The sequence below is a fragment of the Pinus tabuliformis genome, chromosome 9 (genome assembly GCF_031772625.1).
Source record: "Pinus tabuliformis cultivar Carrire ecotype Pingquan chromosome 9, CPIR1, whole genome shotgun sequence".
In the NCBI taxonomy this organism is placed as follows: domain Eukaryota; kingdom Viridiplantae; phylum Streptophyta; class Pinopsida; order Pinales; family Pinaceae; genus Pinus; species Pinus tabuliformis.
This window is the reverse complement of record NC_142307.1, coordinates 776,285,280-776,306,603: the sequence shown is the minus strand read 5'-3', so window position 1 is coordinate 776,306,603 and position 21,324 is coordinate 776,285,280. Positions and strand designations below refer to the sequence as shown.

The 21,324-nt window shown below is 39.7% G+C and overlaps 1 protein-coding gene across 1 annotated transcript in view; it reads left to right on the top strand.

The window, feature by feature from the left end:
• Positions 1-20,636, top strand: part of SDP6 (FAD-dependent oxidoreductase family protein) — a 265,513-nt gene extending 244,877 nt beyond the window's left edge. Inside the window, exons 5-6 of the mRNA XM_089445527.1 lie at positions 18,633-18,891; positions 19,855-20,636. Of these exons, the coding sequence (XP_089301653.1) occupies positions 18,633-18,891; positions 19,855-20,187 (592 nt within the window). The 3' untranslated portion in view covers positions 20,188-20,636. The remainder of the gene's footprint in view (positions 1-18,632; positions 18,892-19,854) is intronic.
• The last annotated feature ends 688 nt before the right edge of the window (positions 20,637-21,324 follow it).

The window sequence follows — 21,324 nt, the reverse complement described above, 5'->3', positions numbered from 1 at the left end:
TTAAAATTTCTTATTATTTATTATTTTATTATTATTTTTTAAATTTTTAAATTTTTTTTATTATTTTTTTTTTATTTCATTTTTTTAAATTTTTAAATTTTTTTATTATTTATTATTTTATTATTATTTTTTAAATTTTTAAATTTTTTTTTTATTATTTTTATTTATTTTATTTTTTTAAATTTTTTATTTATTTTATTATTTTATTTCATTTTTTAAATTTTTATTTATTTTATTATTTTATTAATTTTATTTATTTTTTAATTTCTTAATTCATTTTAAAATGGATCATCGAACTAAGCCTTCGGAAACATCACCTAGGACCTAGGACTTAGGACTCATGAGGGGATTTAAAACATTTTTCGACCCTCAGGACACATTACATCATGACTTTTACAATTTACATCTTAAGGGAGAAAACCCCTTTAACATAGACCCTCATAAATCACCCAGTTCTGCGACACAACTATAATCTAGCAGATCAACACACTAGGATTCTCCTAAAATTCCAATGACAAAATCGATCCCGGCTTTGGGGTCAGGTTTGAAGGAAAACTCTGCCGATCCATGGATCGGTGAGACAAAAAACCTTCAGGGACGTAGATTACCACTAGAAAGTTAGGTCCACCTAGGCAATTCACATACACGACTCATATCTGCTAAGATTATTTACAATTAATACATGCAAATTGGGTTTACAATTAGATTGATCAAGCTGCTGATGACTGCTGGATGGCACGGACACGCTGATCAGGTGCTGCCCCTTTTTGCAAAGAAAAGGGGGGTGTACTGCATGGGTAGTTGACCAGTAGAGGTCAACACAACCAAAACATCAAATTTGGTCAAACTTTTGCCCTAGTCAAATTCAGCCCTGCGATCAACCTTGCAGTCAAATTTGGTTTGTTTTGTAATCAAACAACTTTGGTCAATGCCTAGTCAATTTGGTCAAAACAAAGGTCAAATAAGCTTGGTCAATGCTGGTCAAACTTGGTACAGAAAACAGAGATCAACTTGCTAGTCAAATTTGTCCTTTTTCCCACACGTGCAACCTCAAGAAGTAAAACAAAAATGATAAAGAGAGAAGAAGAATTGTTCTTGCTTGCTCAAGAAAATGAGGCATCACATTATCTATTTATATTAGTCAAATGGGTTTGATAACCCAAGGGACACGTCCCGTCACTCTCTTAGGCCGCCTTGACATTCAAAAATCAAATTTGTATTTAATTCTTCTAGGATGACTTGGAGACCCTTGTTTCCATGCGGGAATACCTCCCAATGCTACAAAAAATCAACACTCTCTCTCTGTGAGGGAGGTATTCTCTTTAGCTGAAAACAGAGTTTCCCTTAGCTGAAATTTCTCCTCTACAAGAAAAGTTCATGAGCTTGCAATGTTGATGTAGTGTCTCCTCACATGCACATCTATAGTCATAGATCACTCCATTCTGGAATAGGCAATGTGAGTCCTCAGATGCACTATTATAAATATAGATCACTCCATCTTGGAGTAGACAATGTGAGTATCCTGGGCCATTTACCCCTCGCCAAATCAACATGGCCTAGCCAAATCAACATGGCTTCTTAGGTAAATGTATCCATCTCCCTTGGTCAAATCAGCATGACCTAGCCAAATCAACATGGCTTCTCAGGAGAGGGTTTGCCCCTAGGACATTCATCCCTGACCAAATCAACATGGCTTCTCAGGTGAATGCATCAATCTCCCTTGGTCAAATCAGCATGACCTAGCTAAATAAGCATGGCTACTCAGGAGAAGGTCTGCCCTATGCTGCAGTTACCTCAAGCCAATCACCCGTGGTCAAATCAGTGTGACTCGGCCAAAACAACATGACTCCTGTGGGAGAGTATCTGCCCAATCCTACAAAGACATCAACACTCCCTCTCAATGAGGGAGACATTTTGCATCACACCAAGCTTGCCTCTAAAATATACAATTTTCACTCTAGATAGAGGTTTGGTGAGAATGTTTGCAATATGCTCATCTGCAGATTGGGTTGGAGCTTCATTTCTCCCTTCTACATCATGTATCGAATGAAGTGATATTTTATCTCTGCTTGATCAAATAACCCTGCAAGTAGCTTATGAAGCCACACTACTTCTTGACTTGCGACAATGACTGCAATATACTCTGCCTTTGCCATATTGAGTGCAACAAAACTCAGTTTCCCGCTAAACCAGAATATCATAGTTGATCCTAAGATGGAGCAACACTCCAAAGTGCTCTTTTTTGCCCTTTACACTCCTGACCCAATTTAAATCAGTATATCTTTGCAACCTCACTTCATCACCTGAGACATATCTCAAACCACATCTAACTGTACCACGTAGGTACCTCAATACATGCTTTGTTGCAACCTAATGTACTGCCTTAGCTCAACCATAAACTCGGCTCAGGGTGTTCACTGTAAAGAAAATATCTAGCTTGGCATTAACTAGGTACATTAAGGATCCAATCAATTGCTTGTACATCCTAGGATCCACCAAATCTGAATCTAAAGCAGAATCACTCAGTGTCGTTAGATTGTTTACCACAGGTATAGGTATGAACCTGCAGTCCATCATACTGAATTTCCTCAAAATCTGGACTATGTTCTTCCCCTGTCCGAGGAAGATCTCATCGAGTAACTGCCATACCTCCAATCCCAAGAAATAGTGCATCAGACCAAGACCCTTCACCTCGAACTCTGAGGCCAACTCTGACATTGAAGCAGATCCTCCTGTGGTAATCCTGGTTGCATTCTTTGTCACAGAAGAAAATCCTTCTACCACTGCTGCTCCCTCTGTCACTGAAGCATATTCTACTATTTGACATGTCCCCTCATAAAAGGCATACAACTCCTAGAGACCTCCTGTCTTTGAGCATCTTGTCTGACAATTTCAACCCATGACATCCTCTTGGAAGGCTACTCCTTCCACTTTGTCTGATTGTCTCCTCCCTTGGAACTAGAAGCTCTTTAGGTCGTCTAGCACGGTCTTGGACGTCCTAATAATCTATACAATTCTCCCTCTCAAACACCAATCATTCTTGCTGAGTCTGTGCTCGAGCCCTTAAGCCATACAAGAACCTGACCATCTGGTGACTGGAGCAAAAGTCTCCTTGTAGTCCACTCCCTCTTTCTGGGAGAACCCTCTTGCCACAAATCTTACTTTGTACTTCTTGATGCTGCCACTTGCTGCATGAATCATTGCCTTGGCAACCTCCACTATGTACCTGTTCTTCCTTTCCACAAACGTCATTCAGGAGGCCATGGAAGAAAAATCATAACCAAGCAAAATACAAAGACAAGAGGTTGACCAAACAAAATAATCAAGGGAGAAAAATATGATTGGAAATACTTATCTCTTGATTAAGAAAGAAATTGTTGAGGATTGTAGAGAATGGATGTCAATGGAAGTATTCTTTGTATTCTTTAGTGGTTGATGTTCATCATCATCAACATCGGCTGTTTATGCATGTTGCTTTTCCTTCCTTTTCTTCTGAGGACACTGGTAGGCAAAGTGGCCAAAGTCATGACAAATGAAGGACTTGGCCTTTGACATATCCTTCTTCTGATCCTGAACTGGAGTAGGTCTTCTACCTGTATTCTTCTTGTCAAACTTTACAAAGTTCCTTCTTGCTTTTCGCTTCCTTGTATGAGTTGCAAGGGCTTGAGTTTTTTCACCCTGTGGATTCTGCAAGCTATTCCTAGACAATAATATGGCCTCCTCTTGGACACAATCAATTCAAAGCTTATCAAAATTGGGTAGATTTTCTCGTGCACAAATTCCCTGAATAAATGGCTCCCATGAGGAAGGAAATCCATTGAGAGTCACTATAACAAGCTTTGTATCATCAATGGTGTCTCCAATGGCTATAAGCTCATCTATGATCTAGGAAAATCTGATAAGAGAGTACAAAATCTGATCTAGTCATTATGACATTATGAAGACGATTTCTCAAGGTTAACTTCCTATTTGTTTTACTACTTTCAAACAATCCTACTAGAGCATCATATAATTCCTTGGCAGTCTTCAGTGCAACAACATGAGGGATCAAGTGGTCCTTTATAGAATCTACCAAGATTCTCTTAGCCTTGGCTTCATTATTATTATACTTGGCTTTCTCCTCAATGCCCTCTAGGTTTGGAATAACTTTCTCCACAAGATTTTGAAGCGCATTCTCTTCCAAGGAAAGGAGTATCCTGGTCTTCCAAGATTTGAAGTGGATGGCACCATTTAACCTGTCTTCAATTCTGAGACTTGGTGCCATTTTGACAAAAGATTCAAAATCCAATGAAGCTGCTGAACGCTGTCTCTTAGACTGACTTCAATAGTTGCTTTTTCAACAAAGCTCTGATACCATGTTGAATTTTCTATGCAAGATGTACAGTAGATACACATTTTTGCCAGATAATTACTTCGTAATGATTTTTCACACAATATTTCATGCCACTGCTATCATTGAATAATTACACTAAGAAAGTCTCAATAGTAAATATAGTGGAGACAGTAAAGATCATAGAAAGACAACCATGCACAATAGAGACAATATTTTCACCTTGGGAGACCCAACTTTGGGAGAAAACCTAGCACTTTTCTTAAGGAGAAATTATTCTTCAGCGAGGTTTATAAATCAACAATTTGTCTAGAAATCTGTGCCAATATCCAAGTCAAATGTCGTCAAAGTCAACAGCTAGTCAACACTGGTCAAACTAGCCAAAATCTCAAATCTAGGCAAATTCAGCCCTATGGTCAACACACTTGCAGTCAACCTTGTAAAACTCCTGCAGTCAAATCTAGTCTGGTCTGTGGTTAAACTTTGGTCAACTCAGTCAATTCAGGCAAAACAAAGGTCAATTCAGCTCGGTCAATGTTGGTCAAACTCAGTCCCAATGTGGAAAAAGTCGAAGTCGAGATTAAATCGGCAAGGGTCCAGAAATTGAAAAAGTTGTTAAAGTTGGGAGGTTTTTGAAAAAGTCAGCAAAATTAAAAAAAATACAAAAATATTCATTTTTAAAATAATCCAGACTTTTTCAATAAAATCCTGATTTTTTTCAAAAAAAAAATCATTAAAGAAACTATCTCATTCATAATTTTTTGTAAAAAGTCCTGATTTAATCCCGATGTTTTCATCTGGGAAAAAATCGGTTGATTTAATTGGCCAGCCAAAAAAAACGCGTTTTGGGGATTTAATCTCGATTTTTTCCCAAATTTTTCCACACTACTCAGTCCAGAAAACAAGGATCAACTTGCTGGTCAAATTTGTCCTTTCTCCCACATATGTGGCCTCAAGAAGTAAAATAGAAATGATAAAGAGAAGAAGAATTGTTATTGCTTGCTGGAGAAAATGAGGCATCACATATCTATTTATATTAGTCGAGTGGGTGTGATAACCCAAGGGACACATCCTTTCACCCTCCTGGGTGGACTTGACTTTTTTGGGCCGACTTGACACTCAAAAATCAAATTTATAATTAATTCTTCTAAGCTGACTTGGAAACCCCTTTTTCCATGCGGGAATACCTCCCGATGCTACAAATAATCAACACTGTTGGGTGCTAAGCAATACTTTCTATGAAACCAGATTCGTCCAAAACAGGCCACGTGTCCGAATCCCACGAATCCGACATGATTCGATGGGAATTCGAATCCTAAAATGGGACACCACGTGTCCTAACAGGACACCATCGAATCCTGGTCGTGTCTCGTTAGGACACTTCATGTCCCAATTTTGGGATTCGAATCCCAAAAAAGTGAGGGTTTATGAGGTTTATGAGGGAGGGTTTATGAGTGAGGGTTTATGAGGTTTATGAGTGAGGGTTTATGAGGTTTGTGAGGGTTTATGCAGATATTTGAATTTTGTATGTACTATGCATGCTATAATGTTACTAACTTACTTTGTAAACAGTAAAACTAACATCTAGATGAAGATCTATGTTTGAAATCAATGAATTTGTATCATTAATGAGAATTTGTGTAAGAAATATCTAATTTTTAATATATATATATAACGAATCCTACGTGTCCTGTTCCGGGGGGTCAACGTGTCCGAATCTGACACTCGAATCCCCGTATCCTACGAATCCTGAATCCCTGTGTCAGGGGACTTAACTTTCTATTGATTCAGGTATTTGTTGAAAATAGCATGATTTTTGGGGTAGAAAATATCGTGATTTTTAAAAGTATTATTATTGTCGACCAAGACACGTGATATATTACGATGTCCACGATAATATTGTGATATTTGCAACAATGGATAGAAGTTCCTTTTAAAGACAAGGACATCATATTTAATAGACTAATAAATTATAAATGAAGGTATAATTATTGAAGGAAAAATATCAATTAAAACATCACAAGGCTGGCTGCAAATCTCTGGAGCCAATCATGGCATAGTCATATGAAGCATCATATACAGAATTTGAGAAACTTAGAATGAAATCATTTAACGAATCTATTTGAAAAGTTTAATTCATGATTGAAACAAAAATCCCTCGCTCAAGAAGTTGATGAGTTAAATTGTGAAATAGAAAAATATCAACAAAATGTTGAGAATCCCGATAGTAGACACCAGATCTCAAAGAAAAACTGCAAAATTTTGATAGAGAATTATCGAGGAAAGAAGAAGTTTCTTGCTGAAGGAATCATAATCAAAAGTTTCTTGCATAAGTCAAGAAGTTAAAGAATGAGAAAAAGATGTTATAGAAAATCAAGAAACAACTTGTCAACAAGGACACGTCCACTTACCTAGGTGAATCAACAATATGTCCAAAAGTCAAGGTACACACTGTAGATAGGGGAACCCTCACAGAAAAATCAAGTGTTGCTAATGATAAAAAAATGTCTATGATTGAAAAAATCAAGCCCTTGATCGACAAAGCAACATTTATACATAATTTACAGTTGAAGATCCATTTGCCACTACTGATGAAACCCTATCTCAACCTAAAGATATCGACACACCAGTGAACACAAAAACATTAGTTCCTGATTCCCTTATATCAAAATGTTCAACTATTGGATCCTGCTGTCACCCTAATCACTAAAGTCGTTGCATGGGACAATCAAGCCAACATCACTTGAAACAAAACTTAGTCTACATTCTTGAATATTGCGATGTAAATCAGAGATATTTTCAAAGGCATGCTAAGAACTGGAATGGAAGAAGACCTAATCAAAATTCCCAGCGTATGGTGCTAAAAAGAACCAATTTAGGGTGGATTGATCCATTTTCAATGCAACAATATTATTCAAGACTTTGAAGATCTTGCTGTCTTGTTTTGTCAGCAAGCATACCATCCTGAGTAGTGAAAGTATAAGTGGAAACAAATAAGTAGGTTCTGCCAACCATGATTAAAGGAAAAAACATCCTTTAAGGTAGAGGACATATAATGGACATAAATATACATTCCATACTAATAGATAACACAATAATAACAATAATTAATCACCTAATATAATAACCTTTCACCTCTAAAACTAGATTCGTTGAAATAGGTCGACATGTCCCGAATCCGGCGAATCGGACATGATTCGTGCCAATTCGTGTCCGGAAATCGGGACACGTCGTGTCCAATTGGGACACGATCGAATCCGGATCGTGTCCCAATTGGACACATAGTGTCCGGATTTCCAAACACGAATCCGAAAAAGTGACCCGCGCGGCCTCAGAAAGGTGAAATCTGCTGTTCTTTTTATCATTTCATTTCTCTCTTTTGTAGTAGGTTTGCTGTGAGGGGTTTGGAGCAAGGAACAAAGGGTGTGGGAGCGTTTTCAAGGAGATTCAAGCAACATGTAAGTGCATTTCCTCTATTTTTTTGCATTTGTATTACGGCAGTTTGCATATGCATTTCTTTTACAAATTTGTGCATTTTTGGTTTATTTTTTTACAATATTCATGGCTCAATCAAGGGCAGTAGGGAAGGGGCAAAAGAAGGGGAAGAATGTCCCCATTGGAGATGCCCTTCCTCCCCCAATTTCATCAGTCTGCTACAAGTATTCCCTCTATGGCAAGTAATGTTGAGGGAAGACTTCCTCGTAAATGTAACATTGAGAAATATCTCTTGTGGAAATATGTCACATGTTAGGAAGAGCCAAGTAGAAAGGTGAAAGGAGGAGGCAATGTGAATTGGAGATGCAACTTTTGCCACAGTACTTTCACGAGCACATATTTCCGTGTGAAAGGCCATTTGTTGGCTTTACTAGGTTGTGGAGTTGGAGCTTGTACAAATGCTCCTTTACAAAAGAAGAAAGAAATGGAAAGAGAGTTCAATGTTGGTATGGAAAATGTGGCTGCAAAATAAAAAATAGCAAGAATGATGACCCTCTTACATTTTTGAGGAAAGGCAACGACAAATTCCCATTTGAGAGTTCTAGTGGGGGACAAGCAGTAAAAAGAAAGACAATTTCACTTGGTCCAATGGACAAGATTTTTCAAAAGGAGAAACGGGAAGAGCTTGATCTCACCATTGCCTTTTTTTTCTATCAAAATTTCACATCCTTTAATGTTGCATGCTCACCTCTATTTATTGAGATGTGTCGAGCTCTAACTCAAGGGGCTCCATCATGGTATGTGCCTCCTGGTTTAGAGAAGCTTAGAACCACATTGTTGATGAAGGCAAAAAAAGAGGTGCAAAAAATGCTTGATCCCATTAAAGCATCATGGCCAACATCTGGGGTTAGCATTGTTTCTGATGGATGGACAGATCCAGCACGACACCCACTCATCAAATTCATGGTGTCTTCCTTGAATGGTCCAGTTTTCTTGAAAGTAGTGGATACACTTGGAGAATACAAGGATGCACAATATATGGGTGAGTTATTTATTAAAGTTATTGAAGATGTAGGTGTTGATTCTTGTGTGCAAATCATTACAGATAATGCACCTGTTTGCAAGGCTACTGGCATGATTGTGGAAGCTAAATATCCACAAGTGTTTTGGACACCTTGCATTGTCCATTCATTGAACTTAGCACTGAAATCCATTGCTTTTGATGTGCTTTGGATTGGTAACATTATTGAGGATGCACGACATATCCATAACTTTGTACAAAATCATACAAATGCCCTCACTATCTACAAGGAGTACAACAATCTATCATTGTTGAAGATTGTGGATACACGGTTTGCCTCTTCATTCATCATGTTGAAGAGGTTGAGGGAGGTCAAGACTGCTCTTGGGGCCATGGTTATTTCAGAGTTTTGGTCTTTTTGGAGAAAGACAGATCAAGTAGCCTCTAAAAGAGTGAAGGACACAGTGCTAGATGATGATTGGTGGGAGAGGGTAGATCTACTTATTTAGATCATGGACCCTATCATTTCTTTGCTTCGACTTGCAGATACAGACCATCCCATCCTAGTAGAGGTTTATGATGGATGGGATTCCATGATTGAGTCTGTGAGGAGCCTTATTTTACAGAATGAGTGCCCCGAGTACGAGACATCACCAAAGGTCTTCTGTGGTACTATACAAGATATTCTTGTCAGCAGATGGGATGAGAATGGCACACCTTTACATTGTTTGGCTCACTCATTGAACCAAAATACTACAACCATGAGTGGCTGAATGGTGGACCTTCTCGCAGATTTCCTCCTCACATGGATGGTGAAATCTCACACGGGAGGAAAGATGCATTCAGGTGGGTTTTTTAGGATAAAGCATTGTTTGATGAGGTGGAGGATGCCTTTGTAGAGTTTTCCACTGGCACTGGTCGATTTGTAGGATGTGATCTGATTAGAGATAGGGGGCCTAAGAAGACTTATTCTTGGTGGGCAAATTATGGGGCAACAAGCCCTCCTCTACAGCAGTTAGCCATGAGGCTCCTCTCTCAGGTGACTTCATCCTCTTGTTGCGAGAGGAATTGGAGCACATATGGGAATTTGTATAGTGTTAAGAAGTGCAAGCTTGAGCAGTCCAGGGCAGAGACAATGGTGTATGTGCACACCAACTTCCGCCTTATTTACAGGTAGAGAGAAGAGTGGTTGAAGGGAAAGACAAATATGTGGGATGTCTTTCCTGATGATATGGGTCTGGACAACAGTGTTGAGTTGGCATTGGCCAACATGGATCTCAATGATCCAGTGCTAGACCCTGTTAAATCTGATGATGGTGATACTGTAGAGGGGTCATCCTCCACACCAGCAGATGCAGAGACATATTTGGATACAGGGGAGGAGGATGCAGCAGAGGAGAGTAGTGGTGACCATGATGATGAGGACATTGACGCTGATTTTGATGATGACTCATGAGCTACCTACTGCCTTGAGGCTTGTATACTTGTAGTTTTGTATTTTCTATTGCTATTTGCCATTGGCATTGCACTATCTATGTAACACATCTTGATTTTGATGATTTAATGAGAAAACTACAACTGTCAGTGCATTTATCTTACTATCTTGTCTTTCTCCTATTGGATCATTGATGAATTGAATATGTATTATAATTTATGAATTTAGAATTTATGATTCATCATTTATGTGACATGTCACAAATTACAATTGTATTTGAATTTTGTATGTACTATGCATGTTATAATGTTACTAACTTACTTTGTAAACAATAAAACTTACATCTAGATGAAGATCTATGTTTGAAATCAATGAATTTGTATCATGAATAAGAATTTGTGTAAGAAATATATAATTTTTAATATATTGTTGTAGCGGCTACAACCACCCTCCAAAATTTTGCCTTAGCTTCGTTTTGGAGCCTTCCTACAACCTTTCACAACAGCATGTCTTTCTTTGTCAAGTGCACAAGCTTCAGTGATTTTCTTGCAGAAACACAGCCTGTCTATTCAAGCTTGATGCATTCCTCTCATAGGTTGTTTCTCCGGACTTGGTCTAGCTGCAGGCTGAGCAATGCCCTCAAGAAATTGCGCAATTCTGGAAGGCAACCAGCCTTCCTTCCAGAAATTGTGCAATTCAGTCTACCACCCTGCTGGGCTCCAGAATTGCGCAATTCTGCTGGTCAAATTTCATCTAGAAAATTGCGCAATTCCTCCCAGCAGGGCTGCTCAGCCCAGGAATTGCGCAATCTTGGGTAGCGATTAGCTGCTTTGCCCAGAAATTGCGCAAATCTCCTGGGTAGTTAGCCTAGCTCCTTTCCAGAAATGTGCATTTTCTTCTAGTAGTTGAGCAGGCTCTTGCATGTGCAGTTGGTTTGACCAGTTCCACCCGAGACCAAGGAAAATTGACTTGCATGCATGAGCTGCTTTATCTCGGAATAGAAAAAGCAACATGCAAAAATTATCCCTAGATTTTAGGGAGCTATTTTTAGCAGTTGGAGGTTACATGCAAAGATCGTTTTAGAATCTTTCCTCCAAGTGTCGCTTTTTCCTAGATTTGTGGCATGCACGTCATAAGCTTCAAACTTATTTATTCGACATTTCAGAGCTCATTTCTTCACATCGATCTTGAAGCTCTGACATCCCACAACACATCCAGGACTCTTCGACACATCCAGCTCAACTATTCACAGGTAAGTGGTCTCAACTTGTCTTTTGTAGCATTTCTGTCGCTTTTTGTGTTTTCGCTTGTGTGAGTGCTGTTTGCTTGATTTCTTTGAACGCTTGCTGTCGTTTACATGCATACTAGCTTGTACTAGCACCGTCGCATGCATGAAATTGTTTTGCACGAATGGTCGCCGATTCGGCGACTCGCTTCACCCACATGCATGTTGTTCCATTTTCTGAATCTTTCATTCACTGTTTGCATGCACGATCATTTGATTCTGCTTACACTTAGTATCACCATGCATTCACTTTCACATTTGCTTTCAGTTGCCCGTCGGCGGGTCTGGGCAGCCTTGGCCCGAACTCTACCTCACCAAGACAACATTGCGTAATCCTAAGAGGAAAGGCTTTGTCTCAACTTGTCTTTTGCAACATTTTTATCGCTTTTTGTGTTTTCGCTTGTGTGAGTGCTATTTGCTTGATTTCTTTGAATGCTTGTTGTCTTTTACATGCTTGTACTAGCACTGTTTAGTTTTTGTTACTATCTCATTGCTGTCGCATGCATGAAACTGTTTTGCACGAACAGTCACTGATTCGGCGACTCGCTTCACCCACATGCATGTTGTTCCGTTTTTTGAATCTCTCATTCATTGTTTGCATTGCGATCATTTGCTTCTGCTTACACTCAATATCGCCATGCATTCACTTTCACATTTGCTTTCAGTTGCCCGTCGGCGGGTCTGGGCAGCCTTGGCCTAGACTCTGCCTCACCAAGATAGCATTGCGCAATCCTGAGAAGGAAGGCTCTGTCTTCCCCTCAGGAAATGCGCATTTCTGCCCAATAGCTGTTCTCCAGGTCTGCTTTGCGCAATTCTGAGGGACAATGATTGTTGGCCCAAAAAATTGCGCAATGCAGTCACTGAGCCTATAACCATTGCTAGCTGAAATTGCGCATTGCGCAATTCCAGTAGTCAGCAGTCAGCCTGGATTGCGCATTGCGCAATTCCAGCAGCCAGTCATGCCTCCTAGACAGCCCAGACTGCCTTTTGCGCAGTTCTGGCAGCCAGTCACCTAGCCTCCCAGAAGAAATTGCGCAATCCTTGCCAGTCTTTCCCTAGGTATGTGTTATGCCGTTCCTCCAATTTTCTTTGGTTTCGCTGACAGATTTCTTGCCATGCATGTCGCTTTGTAGGTGTTTGTTTGCCTCTTAACAATTCAGGATCAATGGCCTCCAAAAGAGTAGGATCAAAGGACACTGATGGAAGTGCAACTGGAGCAACGATTGAGCGAGTGTTCGCAAGTCTACCAATCTATGAAGATACCAAGTTGATTCTAGACAAGGACATCAAACTGAAATGGCAAGAGGTCAATGATGCATTTACAGGCACATTTGGGGAAGACCTCGAAGGTCGCTAGGTATACGTGAACATTCACAAGTCTGGCTTGTATCAGATTGCATGCAAATACCTTGTGTTCCATGCATGGACATGATACAATGGATTGTCTTGCACACTGATCCTGAGACGATGACCTTGAGCAGTGTCAGCGGGACGAAGATTGCAACCTTCAGGGCAGAGGATTATGATGAGATGTATCAGATGTCGGAGCCCGTGACTATCATGGAGACTCCCTTCAGCTTACCCAGCAATAATGCCAACTCCAGAGACATTCTGAAGAACTGGGTAAAGGAGCCAGCTAGATTCAGGATGACACCCAACCAGATCTACAAGACGAAGATACTGCGAAAGGCATATCAATACTTGGTCATCTTTGCATGTCGACTGTATGGCCAAGAAAGCACGAAAACCTTCCCACAGAGTTGGGTGATCGCGCTGGACCAACTGGCCAGAGAGGGCAAACCATGCAACTGGTCCGGTATGTTGGCTCATCAGCTGAAGGAACAAGTAACGAGGGCTCAACAGTCACATAAATCTACATGTCCGCCTACATCTTGGATGTAGTCTGTGCCCGACAGGAGTTCTCGGGCTTGAAGTGGGCATGGTCATCGGCGGAGACTGCTGTGAACACTTATTGTAAGATGTTGTTCGAATGCAGCTTCAAAGGAGTTATCACACGGCTGTCCAATCATTTTGTCACCCTGATTTACAAGATGATATTCGAACAAGATCCACCCTGCATGTCGATGGCAGCAATGGAGGAACTGATAGACATAGCTGATTGGTATGCCTCACCGTCCGACACTTTCATACGATGTACAATGCGGAGAAGCCTCCGCATGTTCTACCAAAGTTTTCCTTGGACGTGCTCGTCATGCAGGAAGTAGCATATCACATCTCGGTAGGATTGACAACTAGGCTGCACCGGAAGAAGAAGGTACCTTGGCCCGCTCTTCTGCTGCGCATCGGGTTATACGAGATCCGGAGTTTCAAGCATGCGGATGTTGAAGCAGAGCAGATGAAGAAGTATCCATTCGACCTCCGAAGTTACAATCCGTATGACCCACATTGTCTTGTGAAAGATCACTGCACGAGAGTACAGTTCAACTGGATCCACGGGGCATTTCATTGGGCAGAGGAGGACCCATGGAGATATTGCTACAGTTTCTCCAGACCCAATGAACAGGTCGGCTTTGTTGTGGAATGGTTAGCGAAGCAACGTGAAGCAGCATCCCAAAGAGCACCAGAAGCAACAACAATAGTAGAGGTGAACATACTAGTGCACGACAAGGGCAAGAGAAAGATTGTCGATCGCATGGAGGAAGAGCAAAGTTGCAAGTTTCGAGCAGATCCACTTGTAGAGAAAGTAGTGATGGTTATAGAGGCAAAGAGGCAACAACGCGATAAGCGAATCGCGCAAAGGGAGAGGGAGAAACAAAGGAGGAGTTGCATGAGTTGAAGGAGCAACTTCGAAAGGAACAAGAGCTGCGCAAACAGGAGAGGGAAGCGCAACAACAACAGGTACAGTAGGGGGCGCAACATGTGCAGACGGATGAAACAATGCCCGTACAGGTAGTGGACTCATCAGAATAGTTGGCATCAAGTGAATAGGGTGAACCATCGCAGGAGCAGGACTTCGCTCAGGAGATAGAGTGAGCGCTTGAATGGATGGATACGGACATGGAGCAGCAGGAGCTAGAGCAAGACATCGACCTCATGCCTCACCACCAAGAGGTCGACCCACCAGCTTCACTGCATCCAGAAGATGAGCAAGTCCCAAGCGACCAAGGAGACACTGAGATCCTTGGAGATCAGCCGGAAGGAGGGATGCACAACATCTCTTTCGACGAGTCTCAACATAGAGTTGTGCAATCTCGCAGAGTGTCAACTCTGGAAGATCATACATCCGCTGCACAGTATGAGGAACGAGTGATGATTGATCGTGTCTGACGTGCGCAAACATCCAACAGCCTTCGCCGATGCTATTGGAGTATATGTCGAAGCCACTAGCTCAAGTGTTCGCTTTCTGATAGCTGGGAATGAGCGAATGGCTATGGAGCTACATATGGACAAGCAAGGAGGAGAGTTGGTGACAGCGTCTGCCCAAGCAGAATTGAAGAAGGTAATACTAGATGAAGTACTGTCCCTTGACACATTTATGCGGGCGTTGTATTCGAAGTTTGGTACCATGCATAAGGCAATCATCCATCTCAACAGATGGCAACCGCGATGTGCTAGAAGAGCACGTATCTTGTCGAACATGCATGCTGTTGTTGATTACATGCAAACATGGACGATGAGATACAAGGGAGCCCCACTTCACTTGCTTAAGATGATGAAGCCTAAAGCGGTCGAGCTGAAGGCACGCATCCGGAGTCAGATTTGGAACTATGAAGAGCTCTCGCAGCTCATCACCAGTCTACAGGCTTCCCATGCATGTGTATTCAAGAGTATGGATGTTGTGGTGCGCGCACATGCGATCCCATCTATTGGGACTCTCACCCAGGCGAAGATAAAGACACAGGTCCGACTAGAGCTTGACTCGTACTTTGACGAGTTGATGCGCATTGCCACCAGCCCAGACTTGCCCATTAGTGTAGACATCATGCACAAGTATGTTGCTGGTCCAGCCACATTGAAGACAATGATGCACATGCTTTCAGACGAGTTGGATAGAGGAGCTCGAGCAGTGTACCTGGATGCTATGGAGGCAAGAGTCAGGTTCTAGAAAGATGTCACCTTGGAGCACAAGGACACCATCGCGGACTATCGATCTTGGCATCAGTTCGCTATTGTCAATCACAATGAAGATGTTGAAGAGTTGGTCTTCCAACAATTGTCCGAGTCATAGTGATGTCTAGCAAGGCTTGCTCAAGCCGTTTTGTCTCACATGGGTACATGTGCATTGTAATGTAACATCTTGTCAAGTGTAAGTTCAAGTGTCGATAGTTGGATGTAACAGTCATAGAGTAGATGAAGAGTCATGAGGGTAGATGAACTGTCACAAAGGGGAATGTCAAGGGTCACCCCACCCTTTGCTATAAATAGTCCCTCATAACTCATTGTAAGGGCTTTTGGTCAACCAAGCTTCCGATAGGACTATCTTAGAGAGAGCTTGGATAGTATTGTAACGAGCCTTGGCTTCTCCAGTACATAGAGCTAGTACATCTCTTTGGAGGAGTAGGCGGTTGTGGCTGTAATGTTCCGCTGTCGGAACTAGTGGTTGGACATGGATGTATTGTATGATTGGAACTTACACTTCTTAATATAACAAGATCCAACACGTTTCATGCATATGTTGTATTGTATTTCAGCTATCTGTTTACTCTAAATGATATATGTATTTGTTTGCTTACACATGCATGTATAGCTATTTCTGTGTATGTATGTATGAATCTTTCTGAAATGTGTTGTTGGTTTAACCATCACTTTGGATTGCTAGATAACTTGCCTTCCATGTTGTGATGCATCCTTGCTCTTGTGTTCCCTTCTTAACTCCATGCTATCACAGGTTTCCAAGGTGCGCACTCATGTCAACCTTTGTGTGTTAGAAGTTAGAACTTCTCATGCACCTTCTTTGGCTCACTGCATATGTCACACCCTTGCTACCAACATAGTTTTCTTACTTGCCTCTGTGTGAAATCAAGGTCAAGGCATTACCGTACGACCCACTGCTAGACTCCTACACCAAACAGTCTGAGGTCTAATTGGGACTTCTTACCAAGGAGATCCCTTGACATGTTGACGGGTCCAGCACTGTCAACATATATATATATATATATATATATATATATATACATATCTACATATATATACATTTTTTTAATAAAATAATATATAACGTATCCGAACGTGTCCTGTTCTTGGGGGTCAACGTGTCCAAATCTGACACTCGAATCCCCGAATCCAACGAATCCCGAATCCACGTGTCAGGTTACTTAGCCTTTCACCTTTGTGACCAGTCAACGAGTATCTGTATTGTCATGAGAGCTCTTGCAAATTAATCGAAACTCAAAACTAGTCAAATGTAAAGCATATTAAATTTATCCTATATGGATTTCTTTTCCCTCTTCTAGTTGGATTATATGTTTTATTATTAACGAACTTATTATTTGTACCAGTGTTGCAGGGGAGCGCCGCCCCCCCCCCCCCGCAATCCTACTCTCAATCCGCGATCCAGGCGGGAGCGACTCGGGAGCGTGTAGCCTTTTTTGCAACTTTTTTTTTGTAGTAATGTTCCAAATGCATTTTTTTCAAAGAAACAAATAAGTTTTGAGTGGGGCACCTTAATGATCAAGCCTATGGCCCTAGTATTGATATGCGATTCATGGTAATCTTCATTTTCATCCTTTTACTTAAATTTTTAACATTACCATGAAATTGACTCAGGATGTTTGAGAGTGGTTCCGACCTCATTGGATTTCATATGGAGAAAGTAGAATTTGAGATTTCATTCAAAATCCAGCAGACTTATTAGTTTTTCAGGATTTCAGGATTGCAATGTTTCCTTTGAATTTTGTCATCTATTAGGGTATGGAACTCATATTTAATCAAGAGCACCAATCCCTTTATGTACCTTGATGTTAGTGACATTGGTTGTTGAAGTCCTCTATCATGACCCTCCTAAAAATGTATGCATCACTCAAACAAAATCTTGACTTGACATGCTATGCTTTTTCTATCTTATGTTAATGCTTAGAGGGTGATATTAATGACAAATATCCCTGTACAGATACAAAGGTAATGACAAAGATACCTCTGGATATTAATGCTTAGAGGGTAATATTAATGACAAAGATCCTGATTTTCCAACAAGACTAAAAAACTAGAAATTTCTTGTGGTGGCAAGAGGCCCAAGCATAAGCAATAGATAATAGATTTACTTGTCTTTTCTAGTTTCTAGTAGTTTTTATAACTATTGACTCTTTCATATTTATTATGATATTTTTTTAAAAAATATATGACAATTTAAGTTTGAAGTTGGCAATTATAACTCATTAGTAATGAATTATGAATATGATGCTTCATGAAAGTTGAAAATTGTTTCATTTCATTTTATAACATTTCATTTCTTGTTAGATATTATTTGTTGTAATGGTTACACTTAGCTTACAAGTACAACTTTGGTGATCAATGATGATAAATGTTATATATTGAATTTTGAAAGCTTGAAACTTTAAGATTGATGAATCACGAGACTCAATATGTTGTATGTTAGTATGTTACTAACTTGTGGACGTGGTTGATGAAGATTATAACTTCTAGATGATTGCTGTTATATGGTTCAATCTATGTTTTTTATACCTAATTCATAATTCTACATGTTTTTGTTGACATATATGTATCAAAATATATAAATATATATATATATATATATATAAAATGCTCCGGGATTCTCTCCCAAACCGGGAGCTTTTGAAAATGTTGCTCCCGCACCCATTTTCGCTCCCGCTCCCCTCTTTCGCTCCCACTCCCAAGTAACACTGATTTGTACAAATAATTAATAATAAAATTATATTATCTTATAGGTTTTATTACATTATATTACATATTATATTAGGTATATTACATGGTGGAGCTTTTTTCTGTGTTTCTGAAAAAGAATTAGATATCAGAGGTTGCATTCATGGACCTATGTACTGTTGTATTGATTTATAGTTTTACGGATTTATTTGGTGGCATATGGATAGGAGGTGATACCAGTATTTTATGGTTCTCATTCCATTATTTGTTTGCTAACAGGTGTTTGGGACTGATACTATATGGCTAACTTGAGTTTTGGTTTCAGCATGGCAGAGGATGCAGTTGATGCAGCCATTAAGGTTGGGAAATTGAGCCCATCAACTGGATGCGTAACAGCTCATCTCCAAATTGTTGGAGGAGATCAATGGGACCCTGCATCCTTCACACAAATTGCACAGCAGTATGTTCGCATGAAGAAATCACATTCAGGGAAGGTTGTTCCTGGGACAATGGAAACCGCTATTGCCAAACATTTGGCACATGCATATGGTATTATGGCAGAAAAAGTTGCATCAATAGCACAGGTTCTATGTGACTCCTTCCCTAACTGAATTTCTTTTCCAAGAGATATTGTCGTTTAATTCAAATGCAGTGGTTCTGTATGATAACCGTGCTCATTCAAATGCTGTGGTTCTGTATAATAACATGCAAACCACGACAGATGCAGGTTGAATTTATTCTGAAGGAGTGGGACTATATAATTCAATGCATTTTGCCTAGACACTTCGATATTTCATAGTAGATCTATCTATCTCTAGTCTTCACAGAAATTTCATCCTCAGATTAAGTGGCATCAATACATCATTTCAGCTCTTTTAAGACGAGCTGTTTATAGTGTTTTTAATGCAGTTTTGTTTGTTTGCTTGTGTACTTTTCTCAAAATTTACAAATTAATTCAGGGCAACCTAGCCTGAAGTTCCTTTGATGTATTAATTTATTGCCAAGTTTGAATAGAGCACAGAACCAAGGGGGTACACATCAGCTAAATTCCACCTTTACACCACTTTTAATTGGATTGTAGTACTTCTTACCATTGTAATCAATCTTGGCTCGTGAAATTTGTCTTGAAGTGTCTGCCTGACATGTGGTTTAGTTCCTTCACGGAGGTGGTTCTAACTACCATTTGAAATTTGTTAGATAGCTTGTCTTCTGAAATCTAGATAGCTATCACATTCAGGTCCAAAGCGTTTGTAGCCAGTATCAGAAGTATCTCAAGTCAGCGGGATAACGTCCTTATTAAATGACGGCAGTTAAGAGCAGAAATAACATCAAAACATTGTTTTATTGCAGTTCTAATGTTAGTTGCACAAGTTTCTGATGTTTGATTGAATAACAATGAAATCTCGATTGTGGGCTTGCTTTTAGTGATAAAGAAATGAAATATCGACATGGTTGGGAACATGCATATGCTCTGCCTATGATTTTCTAGATAAAAGTTTGTCAAATTGTTCTATTCTAAATCAAAATCTTGATTCCATGGGTTGCAGACTGAACATTTGGGCAAAAGATTAGCACATGGGTATTCATTTCTGGAGGCAGAGGTGGCTTACTGTGCACGGAACGAGTATTGTGAGACAGCAGTTGACTTTATTGCTAGGCGGTCAAGGCTTGCCTTTCTTGACACAGATGCAGCTGGAAGAGCTTTGCCACGTGTTATTGAGATACTTGCTACAGAACATGGTTGGGACAAAGCACGAAAGAAAGCAGAGATGGCAAATGCAAAAGCTTTCTTAGAAACATTCAAGTCCTCTCAAAATGCTCAATTTGATGATGGAAAACACAGCTCCAGCAAGTCAATATTCTCCCTCCTCAAGACATAATGAGAAATCTTGTTATGTTCAAATGTCTACATGTCAGTTCCAAATCCTAGTCTCTTTCAGCATGTACATCTCATACATTAGCAATTGAAAATAATACCTTAAAGTGAATTCTCGAGATGGAGAGTTTCGTTTTCACAAGCGGGTTTTTCCGTTACAGAAAAGACATCTAATACAAGCAATAATTATTCAAGAGTGCGATTGTATGAATGTATTTCATTGGTGCCATCGGATATACTAATTGTTCCCTTTATGAGTTCATATTTTGTGAGCTGGTGAAAATATTTTGACAATAGTTTTGGTCCAGTAGGAAGTGGCCAACTGGGGATCACAAAGAATGCTAAAGAGGGCTTGATGTCTACAAGTTCTTATACCATATATGCAATACTTAAGTTGTTATTGTAAATGATATTTGATTAAAATATCTGGTAAAATTAGTGTTTTTTTGGCAATTAGTGGTAGGACATTACTAATTTATATAGCCATTTGCTTAATTTTGTTGCATTCAGGTTCAGAACATTATCAACCTATAACTGATTTACACTCTAGTTTGGCAATTTATTGCTCACTATAACTCCTTTTAGTACACAAAAATCAGATGCGTATTAAAAATTGTTGCCATTAGACAATTGTATTTTCACCACGAATTTGGAAATTAATTGCTCACTATAACTCTTAGTACAGATAAATCAGATGTGTATAAAAAAAATTTGCCACTAGACATTGTATTTTCACTGGGAATTTGTAAACCTACTATATCTACGACGGAAGCATTAAATTGTCAAATATATCTTTGAAAAGGAGTGTTGTAACCTGCTTGAAATTCTGACAGAAGAGGAACTTTGACTGTTTGTCTTTGTCATCGTATATCTTTTTAGGTACAAAATTAGATGATATTTTGAAACGCACAGTAACTTGTGAAAGAAGAATCTTTTTGACAGATCTGGAATTCTCATAAATGATAATATGCCTTCGATTTTTTTGGTATTTTTGGCATGATTGCCAAAATATGTTTACCTCCAAAACATAGGAATATGCAAAATAATGACATTTGCTTTTTAATTTTGAACTTTGATATCACCACCTACCTAGTAAATTTGCACCCTCCCTTGTTAGAATAGATGCATTCATGGCATATGC